The sequence below is a fragment of the Coregonus clupeaformis genome, chromosome 12, assembly GCF_020615455.1.
Source record: "Coregonus clupeaformis isolate EN_2021a chromosome 12, ASM2061545v1, whole genome shotgun sequence".
Taxonomy (NCBI): Eukaryota; Metazoa; Chordata; class Actinopteri; order Salmoniformes; family Salmonidae; genus Coregonus; species Coregonus clupeaformis.
Window position 1 is genome coordinate 47,557,695 of NC_059203.1, and position 14,623 is coordinate 47,572,317.

General features: G+C 44.8%; 1 protein-coding gene across 4 annotated transcripts in view; it reads left to right on the top strand.

Moving 5' to 3' along the window:
* LOC121578392 (semaphorin-3F-like) overlaps positions 1–12,629 on the top strand; it is a 72,466-nt gene extending 59,837 nt beyond the window's left edge. For 2 of the 4 annotated variants that reach the window (XM_041892748.2, XM_041892750.2), the window contains 12 exons: positions 84–203; positions 1,221–1,360; positions 2,490–2,604; positions 6,827–6,896; positions 7,890–8,034; positions 8,201–8,423; positions 9,537–9,625; positions 9,879–9,920; positions 10,098–10,255; positions 10,395–10,477; positions 10,710–10,843; positions 11,040–12,629. In XM_041892748.2, the coding sequence (XP_041748682.1) occupies positions 84–203; positions 1,221–1,360; positions 2,490–2,604; positions 6,827–6,896; positions 7,890–8,034; positions 8,201–8,423; positions 9,537–9,625; positions 9,879–9,920; positions 10,098–10,255; positions 10,395–10,477; positions 10,710–10,843; positions 11,040–11,501 (1,781 nt within the window). In that variant the 3' untranslated portion in view covers positions 11,502–12,629. The remainder of the gene's footprint in view (positions 1–83; positions 204–1,220; positions 1,361–2,489; positions 2,605–6,826; positions 6,897–7,889; positions 8,035–8,200; positions 8,424–9,536; positions 9,626–9,878; positions 9,921–10,097; positions 10,256–10,394; positions 10,478–10,709; positions 10,844–11,039) is intronic. The other 2 variants (XM_041892749.2, XM_041892751.2) reach the window with 1 other exon arrangement.
* The last annotated feature ends 1,994 nt before the right edge of the window (positions 12,630–14,623 follow it).

Here is a 14,623-nt window from a genome sequence, read left to right on the forward strand (position 1 = left end):
CTCTCTCTCTCTCTCTCTCTCTCTCTCTCTCTCTCTCTCTCTCTCTCTCTCTCTCTCTCTCTCTCTTTCTCTGTGATTGACAGATGGGGAGCTCTACGCAGGGGTCTACATTGACTTCATGGGGACAGACGCGTCCATCTTCCGTACTCTGGGGAAACAGACAGCCATGAGGACGGACCAATACAACTCCATATGGTTAAATGGTAATGTCTAACGCCTCATCCTTACAAACATCAGCTCTCTATGGCACTTGTCTTTATATTTTCATCGTGTATCAATTTATTCCTCAGTCTCTACATGCCTGTGCTGTCTTACTGCATCTTCACATGTCATACTGTATATATGGCTTTGGTCCAAGCCTCTAGCTGTTCCAGCCATTAGAAAGTAAACAATGCCTATCACATCAATACAGTAATGCCTGTACTCAACTCACCGAGTGCCTTTCTAGGAAATGTTAAGGAAACGTTTCTTCTCACTGTCATGCATTAGCCTCGGGACATACTGTATGTGCTGTAGCCAAGTCTTCTATGGTGTGTTCTAATGCTAGCATTTCACAATGTATGGGCTGCCCTTTGTTGGACCCTGGTCTCTTATTCTCCATAGTCTAAAGTCACGAGATTGTACACGTAAGTTCTGCTGGCTGGGTGGGTTTGGGAGGTCAGTGTTGCCACCATTGATTATTTCAGAGTAGGGCTGGGTCCCAGGCAGCTCTCCACAGTGACCCGGTTGCCCCCCAACCTTCTCCCAGCAGTAGGCATCCCCCATCCCCACCTGAGTCCTGTTCATCAGCCCCAGGGCTACACTAGGACATCCTGCTCTCCCAATGTGGCTTAATGCTCTCTACCCCCCACAGGGTCTGCCCCCATTTGGGTAGTGTCTCTGTAGCAGCAGGGAGGTCCGGGTTGATTTAATGTGTCCAGCAGTGCCCCAATCAGTGAGCCAGCATGAGAAGAGAGGGCTACGCCATATTGTGCTCATTGAGTGAGAATAATGAGGGATATTTGGAATGTACAGTAGTGACATGAGCTCAAATGTAGGCCTCAACTGACTCTCACTAGCATCTGTCTCATTATCAACATCTCTCTCTCTCTCTCTCTCTCTCTCTCTCTCTCTCTCTCTCTCTCTCTCTCTCTCTCTCTCTCTCTCTCTCTCTCTCTCTCTCTCTCTCTCTCTCTCTCTCTCTCTCTCTCTCTCTCTCTCTCACTATCTCTGTCTTTCAGATCCCACATTCATCAAGGCGCACCTCATCCCAGACAGTGCTGAGAAGAACGATGACAAGCTCTACTTCTTCTTCCGGGAGAAGGCTTCAGAGATGGGCCAGAGTCCCATGGCCCAGTCCAGGATAGGCAGGATCTGTCTGGTAATTGGCCATCATAACCACATACTGTAACTCATTATCTGCAAAAATGCAGTCAATAAGAATGTGAAAGAGGTCATATTTTGACCCTTGCCTCATATTGTGAACTTTGACCCTGCGAACTCAAGTACCCTGCCACTAATGATACTGAGACATCCCCAGAAGAGAGGGGGGTCTCCTTGGAAACTCAGCATAAACCATCAATGTATCTCACCATTCAACACAGTCAGACATAAAACAACACAGCCCTGCCCCCCACTTCCTCAACAGCCAGTGAGCAGTCTAAGAAACACAAACTAAAGGGAATGCTGTTGTCCCCTGTGATAAACTTTTGGAGTGGGAGAGTTTGCCTTTGGCCTCCAGTATTTACACATAAGCAAACATACACATACACACTCAGGGTAATGTTGTTCTAATGATGTATGTATGTCCCAGTGGCTGCCATGACTCAGAATGTTGTTTATCCTTAGAGGGGGACCCTGGGCTGTGTGCAAGCCTTCCCCCTCTCGCTGCATGCCTCGTATTGGACCCTAGGGACGCTGGTCCTGCCTGTGTCTGGATCCAAAGCCACTGTCCTTCGATGACTCCCACTGGAAATAGTACTACTGGCATAGATACACATACAAGTACATGGTAGAAAAAGCACACATGTTGATACCATTTTGACTACATCTAATTTTAGTGTAAGAGCTACAAAACAATGGAATATAACTTTGGATTTGGATGATGTTCGTTATATTACTCCAATGTAAATTGTGGCACAAATACCATTCTATGATTTTTCCACTTGAACATTCCATGTTGCATTTGTCTCTCAAACTCCTATTTTCTCTGTTCAACAAGTCTAGAATAAGTTTTGTAATGTGCAAGGAGTTCTGGATTGTGAATAATTGTCACCGCGCTTCACCTCACTCCCTCTATTCTCTGTAGGGGTTGGCGTGCGTCTGTCCACATCAGATGGGGCAGACAGACTGACACATAGCTGATGGTTTTACTCTCATCTTCTCTCTAAGCTAGTGTTGGCTGCTAGGTGTCTAAAACAGCTGTTGGTTTGGATATTTGGACCGGTCCACTTGTGGTGTTTGTGTAGGGGTCAGGTGTGAGTGATACTGCCTTTTGTCCCCCCCTGCAGAATGATGATGGTGGACACTGCTGTCTGGTCAACAAGTGGAGCACTTTCCTGAAGGCCAGACTCATCTGCTCTGTACCTGGAGTGGACGGCATAGAGACCCACTTTGATGAGCTCCGTAAGTAGGCAGAATTTTCCAACAGTGGTATAGCCCAGTTGTTAACTTATGTTCTTAAGGCTTGCACCGAATGTGGATCTAGCGTTCGTCTGCCGATCATTCAACAGGCTGTGTTTTAGGGACCACCTGCTGACTGCCGACATTTTCACGCAATTCTACATGTAAAATCGGTGCGCACTTGGTTAGCAAATTACAACCGGCACTCTGTTCAGAGGTGCTAAGTACTCTCGGCCAGCAAACACTATTGGTGTGTCCGAGCTCTTGCACTAACTTCCCAATACTCCTCTGTTCCCTCATCTGGTAGACACTAAAAATAGTCAGCCCCATCTAAAAGCCACAGCATGTAAAATGACCAACCATCCATTCAGACCCCACTCTCTGTAGTCTTTCTGTAATATCTCTGTAACATCTGAGTTATTTTCAACCGTTCCAGATTGCACTCCTGTTTCGTTTGTGCTTCGTTAAAGTGACTGTTCTGGTTGGACAAACATCAGACAAACAGGAATCATGTATCTAGATTCTAGAGTTCTGTAACATTGTGGTGTCTGGGGTTCTGCTGTCCGATATTTCATCATTGTGACCAAGGGACCAGGTCTTACATGAGAGACTAGCTGGAGAGTGAAAGCTCCTATGTGACTCCATGACCGGGCTAGTCAAAAACAAGAATCTGTATGTAGGGTTACTGCTGACAGATTCCATATGCACCACCTTTACCATAGCCAAACAGGGATTTCTCGCAGACAGTAACTCTTCCATTTTGTTTTAATATATACCATGTCTTCAGCTCTGCTCTCTGGTATAGTTTGGTTTAGGGCAAAAAGGAAATCGACAAAGAGTTTATGACTTCTCCTATGTTGTACCAATGGGTCTGTAAAAGTATTGTACTGTTCTTCTCTGCCCTTGAAAATCAAAGGAAAGGGGAATTCTGAAGAAGGTACTGCAGTGATGAAGATATCCCACCCAGCTTACAGCCTGTTTTGCTTTAGACATCAGCATCACTCCTGTATGATAAGCATGTCTGGGTTCAGGATGGCTCAATAAGACAGCAGTGGAAGTGCTGAGGGTAGATGTGTGTGTGTGGGTGTCTGGGGAGGACTGGTAATGAGGCGCAGGGCTTTAGGGTCTGTCTCTGGATCAGCCAGGGGGGCGCCCTGCAGGGTTACAGGGATCATCCCTGCCTGTCAATCACATCTCTCCTCTCACATGACTGATGGCTCACTGTCTCAGGAAAACATCAGTGTGATGCACCGTAATGTGGAGGTCTGACTCTGAGGAGGCTTGAGCGCTCTCCTTGAAATTAGTTATTAGTAGGACATGTTTCATTAGCAGTCAAACGCAATCACAATAACTGATGTGATTTTGTTTTATTGCAGGTCATTTGTTTTTACTGCTGCCATCAATCATGACTAGATTATGTTTGTTTTATACTAGGCCTATAGCCAAGTGGAAGCTCATTTCAGCCTTAGCCTGAGGGCTGTGAATGACCAGTTTTGAAACCACATGTCTACTCAAACCACACACTTATATTGAGCAATTCTTACTCATTTCTTTGTCAATGTAAATGTCCCCTCTGCAGGTCAATAGCAGTCCAGGTCACTCTCAGTGAGGGTCATACTAGGCTTGTCACCCCTGAACGTAAAGTTACCCACCACACGTCTGTCTGGTTTCCCACAACCACTACCATCAGGCAGCCTATAGCAGGGGGTTGAGAGTGGGGCTGAGAGGGACACGTTGAGAGGGGTGGTGAGAGGGGGGGCTGAGAGGGTGGTTGAGAGGGGGGTGGTGAGAGGGGGGCTGAGAGGGGGTGGTGAGGGGTCAGGGCAGAGATGGGAGTAAAGTCAGATGTTGAGGAAGTCTTCTTGTCTTCCCAGGCCAGCATCGGAGCTATGTACAGTAGAGTCTGAAAAGAAAGAGGGACTGGGGGAGGGGGGTAGAGAGGGAGAGAGGAAGAAAGAGAGTTGGCAGGATTCCAGACAGAATAACGTGTATCTGTCAGTGAACATGAAAATGGATGTGTGGGTATTTGGATTTTTATTGCCTTTTCAAAAGTGTGACGGGGGAAAGGAACATTTGGTTTCTGGTTCATTTCATAGTTCCTTATAATATTACAAGCACCAAACCTCAGAAGCCACCTCTTTTCCTTCCCTCGCCAGTCAAAGTTTTTTATCATCTGCCGTTACTTTTCTCATAGTCATCATTCTTGAGCAATGTGTGGACATTTTGACTACATCTTTTTCTGTGTCACCAAGGGAGCCATGTGGTTTTTATTTGTGTTTGCTTTTGTAACGCTGTGCGGTCAGACAGGTCCCTAGGGTAGAGACCATATACAGTACCATCAGACAGACAGACAGACTGTGTGTGTGTGTGTGTGTGTGTGTGTGTGTGTGTGTGTGTGTGTGTGTGTGAACACTTATGGGAGATTCTTGAGTGGCGCCTGAGACAGAGTTTTCCACCACCATCAACAAAACACCAATTGATGGAATTTCTCTTTGAAGAATGGTGTCGCATCCCTCCAATAGAGTTCCAGACACTTGTAGAATCTATGCCAAGGCATATTGAAGCTGTTCTGGCGGTCCAACGCCCTATTAAAACACTTGTGTTTCCTTTATTTTGGCAGTTACCTGTATATTATACTGCACTAGATTTCCTCCTGAAATGAATGGGAATTGTATTTTGGGCATACAGAGGGAAAATTAAAGGTGCAGTATGTTTATTGGTTATCTTTAATAACACCGTACATACACATTGCAAATGCCGTTTCTCTCATAGATATGGTATTTCTGCAGGCACACTGTGCTGACTTTAGATACTCAATGAGCCTCAAGGAGTCTTTGTCTGCTATGACACAAGATCCAGCATAAAAGTCAATGGCGCAAACTTGTTCCAAATGTTCTTGAAGTTCTCTCACCCCTCCCTCTGTCTGTAGCCAGGAGGGTTGTCAAACTGGCGTCAGATGTGTTAGGAATTTCTCTCCCGTTTGTCAAAAGTTAATTCCCGTTCTTGTTTACGGCCCTTAGCTGTCATTCTCCTACCTTGGCAATAAAAAGGGATTCTTTTTTTCATGATGATTACATACTCCTGAATGTTAATGAAACTCAGTCGTAGCTACAGCTTTATAAGAGGCCAACAATCTCTCTTGGTGGTTTAAAGCTCATAAAGTTTATTCTTTGGGAGACACTCTTAAGGCTTGATAAGGCCTTGGGTAGAAACTCCAAGGAACATTTTGTTCTTAAACTTTAATCCAAAAGTGTTTGAAGAGTGTGTGCTTGGAGAGAGCTGCTGTTTTGTTCTTTGAGTATTTTCCATTTCAACTTGATCTTTGCCGAGAGATTTATTTGAAAGGTTCAGAGTGTGGAGCTGCTTGATATCAACGAGGCTCAATATCTTAGTAATGTTTGGCTTCATAAATGCCCACGACAGAGGTCCAGAGTTATAAATGGAGGGTATAATGTTTCATGCTTCATCTAATCATTAGATATTCTTAGTGATTGGCATTTCCAATGACTTGTGGCTGTGGGTTAACACTTGTCCTATCTACTCTCCCTGTCCTTGAAAGAGTCAGCCGATGCCCCCCTCCTCCACTCACTCTTTTCCTCTTGATGAAAAACATTTACCCTGGAATTGTGTTTCCAACAAGTGGCTGGAGTGTTACACTTCTCAGCTGAGGTAGTCGACTCTAAATGGATTGAAATCTTCCCCTTAATTGTTTTTCCTTTCACTTCTCACTCATTGGAGGATACAGGGTCCAATTACCATAGCTCCAAGGATCATGGGAAGCATATGGCTTCCATTAAAGCCTTGTTACCCCACAGATCTCCATTTCATACCTTCCCCCTCTGAGACCCAGGAATTGGGGTCTGCTCTGGAAGTGTTCTGATTCAGGACCCCACTGTGGCCGGAAACCCTGCTAACTAAACTAACCACTGCTGTGCTGCCCAATCCAAAAGGGCTTCCCTTGTACCCGCCTCCTGTCCCGTGTCAATCCAGCAAGTAGAAACTGTCCATATGTCACGCTTTGAATTAGCTCTGGCTGCTCAGGAATCCCAGGTGGAATAATAGCGGCTCCGGTTAGCTAAGAGAGAGAGAAAATAGACTCCATCCTTCAATGTTTATCTCCGATTACCCTGTTTTAGCATAGTCCATACTGTTATTGTATAGTGATTGTGTAAGACATTTTGCAGTACCACTTTTGGTAATGTGTAATTCTCGCTTTGTCTAACAGGAGACGTGTTCATCCAGCCAACTCAGGACATCAAGAATCCTGTCATCTATGGCGTGTTCTCAGTTTCAGGGTGAGTCACTGACTGTGTTCCTCTGTGTCTCCCCTTCATTCAATCACAGTATTTCCACAAGTATCTGTCTCATTAAAGGACAGTACTGTACATCCTTTTTCAGCTTTCACTCAATCAGATCTCCTCAGCAGACCTGTAGAATAGATGTAGTCAGTGCTGATATTTAGTTTCCTCCCGTGGTTTCCCGTCTCCCATCCATATTCATTGTGCCCAAAGGTACCTCTGTAACACGCTCTGTTATTGAAAAAACCTATTCCACACAGTCTGCTCTGCACACTACAAAGGCAGAGGAGGGAGTCAGTCTGTAGCACGGAGAGGAAGGGGTCTCCAGTGAGAGACTTGACCTGTGTTCCCACATGGCTGGGCTTTGATAACAAGTCATCAGTCAGCAGCACAACATTAAGAGTCAAAGAAATGGCTCGCGGCTCCTGCCCCAGCATATGCAGCGGGAGATTTTGAGTGGAGGATGCACACATGGAGAGTTCACTCTCACACTCACGCCCAGTCATAATACACACGGCTGTATGTGTGTGTGTGTTGGCGTCTGTGAGATACTGTACTGTATATGTTTCCCTGTCTCACCCAAGGCCTCCATACTAACTCGCTACAATCACCACCCCCCTTAAAGCCCAGTTGATAAGAACTACTGTAGTGCTAATGATAGGCACCTCAACAGAAGATACTCATATAATACTGTACTGTTCACCCACCACAGCACAGCATGGCAGAGATGTTGGGCTCCCTCTGATGATTAGCTTGGCTATGTGTGGGTGTTTGTATGTCAGTGTGTCAGACAGCTTGTCTGTGGTGGAGAGTGTTTGTGCGGCTTCTTAATGTTGGAGTACGCATGCTTCATGTCTATGAGTTGTGATGTGAGTTGATTCTATGAGCGGGAGAATGTAGCTAATTGCTCGCAGAGTGAGTAGTAATCCCATGTCTCCTAAAGCTGTCCCCTTTAGTGTTTCTGACCCTCCTTATCCCTTTACCCACCAGGTCAGTGTTCAAGGGCTCAGCAGTGTGTGTCTACTCCATGGCTGACATCCGTCAGGTCTTCAATGGACCCTATGCTCACAAGGAGGGGCCCAACTACCAGTGGGTGGCCTACACTGGGAAGATCCCCTACCCTCGGCCTGGGACGGTGAGTGACATACAGAGGGTGACGACACACACACACACACACACACACACACACACACACACACACACACACACACACACACACACACACATATTTATATATATATTTGTTAATTAATTAATTAATACATTAAACATGGCTGGTTCTACCCTCTTTCTAAACCCAGTGTCCCGGAGGTACGTTCACCCCCAACATGAAGTCCACTAAGGATTACCCAGACGAGGTGATTAACTTCATGCGGAACCACCCCACCATGTACAACGCTGTGTACCCAATACACAAGCGCCCCCTGGTGGTCCGGAACAATGTGGACTATGAGTTCACCACCATCACTGTGGACCAGGTGGCCGCTGCCGATGGGAGCTACGAGGTCCTATTCCTGGGGACAGGTCAGTGCTCTGAGTGCCCGCCTGTTGGTTGATTTGATAGACTTGTTATTGTATGTGTGTTTTCACATCTGTGATAGATTCAGAGATTTAAAAAAAGGGCTAGGGCTGCTGGGGCTGCTGACTTTAAAGTGCTCAGCCTGGTGATGAATGGCTCCTGTAGTAGAACACTGTAAAAGACGAGGGGGGATCCTCCTGTCCTCCTATTTTCCTCAGGGCATTTGACCTTATATGGACAAATGTTTTGGAGGGATGTGGATATGAGTGGAGGATGTGTGAGGGAGGGAGCAGGCCAGAGAGGACTAGATTAGAGGTTAACCTGATCACTCCTCTTGGCAGAGATGGGCAGTATTTCTGTTACATGTATTTGAAATATGTATTTTAATTACTTTGTCATTTGAATTACATTGGGCTGAACTACACTCCAGTGTATTTTGGTATTTGGTATTTTCAAAATACTGGAATTTGTATTTTCAAAATATAAAATACTTTTATACACCATTTTTATAGGGGTTTACATTTTGGTGGCCTCCCTTTCACCCTGCATTAGTATTAGAAATATGATAGGACTATGGTGTGATAAGAGCGTCTGCTAAATTAACTAAATATAAATGTATATGTAAAAATGAACAATTCAAAAGCATGCTGAGTATTATTCTAATGAGTTCCGCCCTGAAACAAGGCCAATAATAATACCCAGTGTGCTTTGCAGTTAATTTTGGTATGTTAATTTTCACATATACATTTACTTTTTGGTCATTTAGCAAAGGGTTTCCCAAACTCAGTTCTAGGCCCCCCAGTTTAGATTATTTGAATTAGCTGTGTAGTGCTAGGGCAAAAACCAAAACATGCACCCGGGGGGACAGAACCGAGTTTAGCAGACCCTGATTTAGCAGACACTCTTATCCAGTTGCTCAACTAAGGTAGATAAACAACAACATATCACAGTTATAGCAAGTAAAACTGTTTTGTAACCGTTACTGAGAATGTTGTTGCTCGGGCCGGCAACTTGCAAATACATTACAAAATACAAGTATTTTGTTGTTTATGTTGAAACATTGATCTTTATGGTATTTTGTATCTGTATTTTGCCCATCCCTGCCTCTGGGTCTGCAGACAGGGGGACGGTTCAGAAGGTGATTGTCCTACCCAGAGATGACCTGCAGACAGAGGAGCTGGTTCTGGAGGAGGTGGAGGTGTTCAGGGTTAGTCTCTTTCTTTCTTCTCTGTTGTCTTTCTCATTCTCTTTATTTCTCTCTCCCTCTCCTTTTCTCTCAGTAGTATCTTTCTATTTTTGTCTATTTATTTGTATATTTGACATGCCATTGCACCAGATTTAGCTATTTTCATCTGTAGTCTCTGGTGTATTCCTCGGGTGAGAAACATTTATTGTGCAGAACATCTTTCCAACTTCCATTCTTCTCTTATAAAGATCTGCTGCTATCCCTTACGTTTCAGGTGCCAACTCCCATAACCACCATGAAGATTTCATCCAAAAGGGTAAGCTGAACATGTCCACAGTCTGATGGTTCAGTGCACACAATTTCAGAATTGTGTCTTCCCATAAAATATCACATAAATCAATGCAGAGTGTAAAAAGTGAATGCCAAAGTCTGGATGATGCCAACAGTCTCTATTCCTCTCTCATTCTCTGTCTCCATCTCTTTCTCCCTACAGCAACAGCTGTACGTGGGTTCAGTGTTGGGTGTGACCCACCTTGCCCTCCATCGCTGTGACGTGTACGGGGAGGCGTGTGCTGACTGCTGCCTGGCCCGGGACCCTTACTGCGCCTGGGACGGCAAGTCCTGTACCCGCTACTCTGTCTCGCAAAAGAGGTGAGTACCAAGAGAGAGTGTGTGTGTGTCTTTGTGTTTGTGTTGCAAATCTGTGTGAATGACAACCCTTTTTTATTTACTGCTCATTTTCAGTTTGTAGAACGTAGTGTAGTTAACCTCTTTTTATTTGGGAATGTTGATCTGACCCCTCTAGGCGCAGCCGTCGACAGGATGTAAAGTATGGTAACCCAATCCACCAGTGCAGAGGCTATAACTCTAACGGTGAGCTGACAAGAACACTCTAATGTACCCCAAATAGACACTCAAAAAGTGCTGAATTGTTCACCGTGACAGCAGTAGTGCCCAATAGTGTCATATGTGAATCATGGAATGTGAATGTGGTTGACATTTCTGCTGAGGAATAATTGACTGATGTGGTCAGTTACAGTAAGAGAAATTGAGAAATTATGCCTCAAACGTGTTTGAATATGTTTGTGATGATGCTTTCCTGCAGCCAATAAGAACACGCTGGAGATGGTGCAGTATGGGGTGGAGGGCAGCACTACGTTCCTGGAATGTCAGGCCAGGTCCCCTCATGTGTCTCTAAAATGGCACCTGCAGAGGGAGAACAGCGACAGGAGGAAAGAGGTGAGTCAGGAACTCTCATCCCACTGCAGCAATGTACTGTATTGGGTCTTCTACTGCCTGACATCTAAAGGATAGGCTGACAATCAGAGGGATGACTAATTAGTCATTGAACAATATGGCCTGCTGTTTGTGAAAAATGGTTGCTAAATGAGTGCAATGATAAATGAATGGCGTCTCACTCTCTCCCTGCTCTTAGATCCGCTCTGAGGGCCGGACAGTGAAAACAGAGCAAGGTCTCCTGCTGCGTTCCCTCCAGTCGTCCGACAGCGGAGTCTACCAGTGCACGTCCACAGAGAAGAACTTCAAACACACGTTGGTCAAGCTGCAGCTGGTGGTCCTGTCCAGCCGCACGGTCAACAACGTCCTGGTGGAGACGGGCAGCCCGGCCCAACCACCCCTCCAGTCCAGCGCATGGACCCCCAGCGCGGGTCAGTACAAGGACCTGCTGACCATCCTGAGCCAGCCGGAGATGGGCCTGATCAACCAATACTGTCAGGACTACTGGCAGCTGGGAGAGGGCAGTCCGGGGGACCCCATACTGGCCATCAGCAAGGCCAGGGGACTCAAGGAGCTGAAAGAGCAGAAGAAGCCCCGCAACCGCCGGCATCACAATGATGAGGATGACGAAGATGAGCACACCAACCCAGCCGAGACATGAATCCCTGGACTTACACCACAGGCCACACACTACCCCCTACACCCTGACACACAACCCCTTGTCCCCTCCACTCTCTCCCTCTCTGCACACCCCTCCAAAAATGGGAAAGACTTCAATTTAAAGGATTCAAAAACTGAATGATCAAAAGCAACAAGAAAGAGAAACCACTACAAAAAGCAACAATAGCAAGCAACAAACAGATTATTCTTAACTGTTAAAAAAAGATACACAGTATTTATTGTAGGTTGTACATAGTAAGATTCTGTGGATTTCTTTGTACTTAAATAGAAAACAAGGCTTTTTTTGTGAATAGGTAGATCTGTGCAAATATTATTGTTATTATAATGCTATTATTGTTGTTAGTGTCATTGTTTATTACAAATTGTGTTATTATATTGCAAAGATCTTTATGTTCTGTCTTTTGGAGGAAGCGCAGCAAAACATTGAAAGGACATTTGAAAGTGTAAATATCTCCAGCTGTATGGACTGATAAGAATGCCTTCAGAAAGGTTTTAGTATGTTGGCTCCATGTTGGGTCATTTGACTGCTGGCAGTATGTAGTCTTTGAGGTGGGAGGAGTCAGATCACGGATGGAGTGATGACTCAGAACCTCCCCCAAAGCCATGATGGACAGTTAATTCCCACAGCCAATGGACTATAAGGATGGCACTTCATAGCATTTCATTGGACACGCAGAGGAAATGCCCATAGGAGACTGCAGCTTTAAGTTTGTCCCACGGCCACAGAGAGACACTAGAGTGAAAGGTCTTGTGGGAAATAACATCCTCCTCTTCCTTCGCCCGCTGAACTGACACTAGGGTGAAACAAGACTTAACCCCAAATCCCCTGTGTTCCACTCTTCTTGGGCCATGTGGTCCAATCTGGCTTTCATTCAACCCCATGTGTTACATTTACATTCATATTCCCAGTCTCTTCCAGAACTAGTTGATGTGGGCTGTTTGTGTAGAATATGTGTAACTATAACACTCAATGTTGTACCCTTGAGGCCGTGATGGTTAGAATAAGCTGTTTTGGGGGGGGGACTTTGTTTGTTGTCATGGGATTTAAATAACATTGCCTTCTCTTTGTACACCGTTGTTCAATTGAGATTAAAATTTCAAGCAGGCAGCTAAATCATTTGTGCCAATTTGATTATGCACAATTATGACAAGAGACAGAGAACTCTTTCACTTATTGTTGAAGTTGGTCCCATTCTCTTAGTTTCCAAACTAAGCCATAAATATACTGGTTTGCATTCCAGCCAATTCCCATTATCCTTATGGGTTCAGTTGTTTCAAATGAAATGTACTTAACATTTTTCAACTCCTCCAATCCTCCCATGTAGTTTTCAATATCACAGATCTCCTAGTAATATACCGTTAGTCCACATTGTCTTAAGTAAACTTGCGCAACAATTCCGCCTGCACTGATTGTCAGTTGAGGGACTAGCATTGCGTAGGAGTGACGCCCCCTGATGTAAGACAATGGTTAGTCCATGGAAGTCACTAAAGCGAAAGTGCATAAAGACTGTTTTCAGAGTTCTAGTTTCACAGGTTGGAGAGGGATGCCGTAGGTTTCTCTGAGCTGTTATCCAGCTCCTACAGAAGGTGAATGTTACATAACTCTCACTAAAGAATTTAAGCAACTTCTCTGATCAGCCGGTGTTGATGGCATTCTGCCTGGAAAGGTGTCACATGCCACATATGTGTATAGCAGAAAGTCTCCATGTGCAACTCCATGTATATAGCTACAGCCACTAGAATGATCAGCTCTTGAAAATACATACCAAACTCTTCGGGACGGTGGCTTTTCATTGTGTGCATGAAATGTATTATGTACTGTATATGAAACTAGTCCAAAAAGCTACAGTATGTTGCTGTGGATGTCAGTGGATGTCTCTCTTGTTGCGGGAACGTGGGAATAATGTCAGTGGATGTCTCTCTTGTTGCGGGAACGTGGGAATAATGTCAGTGCAAGGAAAGGTAGATGGACTCATACCATAGTGGTGGAATACTCAAAACACAGGAGATATACACTGAGTGTACAAATCATTAAGAACACCTTCCTAATATTGAGTTGCACCCCACCCCCTTTTGCCCTCAGAACAGCTTCAATTCGTCGGGGCATGGACTCTACAAGGTGTAGAAGGCGTTCCACAGGGATGCTGGCCCATGTTGACTCCAATGCGTCCCCCAGTTGTGTCAAGTTGGCTAGATGTCCTTTGGGTGGTGGACTATTTGTGATACACACAGGAAACTGTTGAGCGTGGAAAAACCCAGCAGTGTTGCAGTTCTTGACACAAACCTGTGCGCCTGGCACCTACTACCATACCCCGTTCAAAGGTACTTTTGTCATGCCCATTCACCCTCTGAATGGCACACATTCACAATCCATGTCAATTGTATCAAGGCTTAAAAATCATTCTTTAACCTGTCTCCTCCCCTTCATCTACACTGATTTGAAGTTGACATCAATAAGGGATCATAGCTTTCACCTGGATTTACCTGGTCAGTCTATGTCATGGAAAGAGCAGGTGTTCTTAATGTTTTGTAAACTCAATGTAGGCCCCTATGTCTCTTTCGCTCTCCTTCTCTCTTTCTCGCTCCCTCTCTCCTTTTCTCTCTTTCTCGCTCTCTTTCCCTCTCTCCTTTGCTCTCTCTTTATCTCTCTCTCTTCAAAAGGTACAAATTATTTGCATCTTTGGTTATTTTTTGGTATGCGTTAATGAGGAAAAATCAGTTAGTATAACATAAAGCACACTTGATGTTATTGTAATGACTTGTGTAAATTACTCTATCCTTTCTCCTTTCTCATTGATGTTGCTGACTAATAAATTAAAGCTCTATATTTTATATAAACAGATCCTTTTTTATATTCATGTGGTGCATGGATACCTATATACAGTAAGATAACATAGACAGGTTTTGTGTCTCGTGCACTGGCCTCAACCCTTTATTGCGTCAACTGATCCCAATTTGTTTGTGCTTTGACAGTAGTGGTTCTTACAATTACGAAAACTGAGTGGTGGAGTTGAGTGAGAATGGATGAGTAATGTCCCTCTTTCTCTCTCTCCCTCTCTCTGTCGCTCGCTCTCCCTCCCTCCGCCTCTCAGAGGACACAGT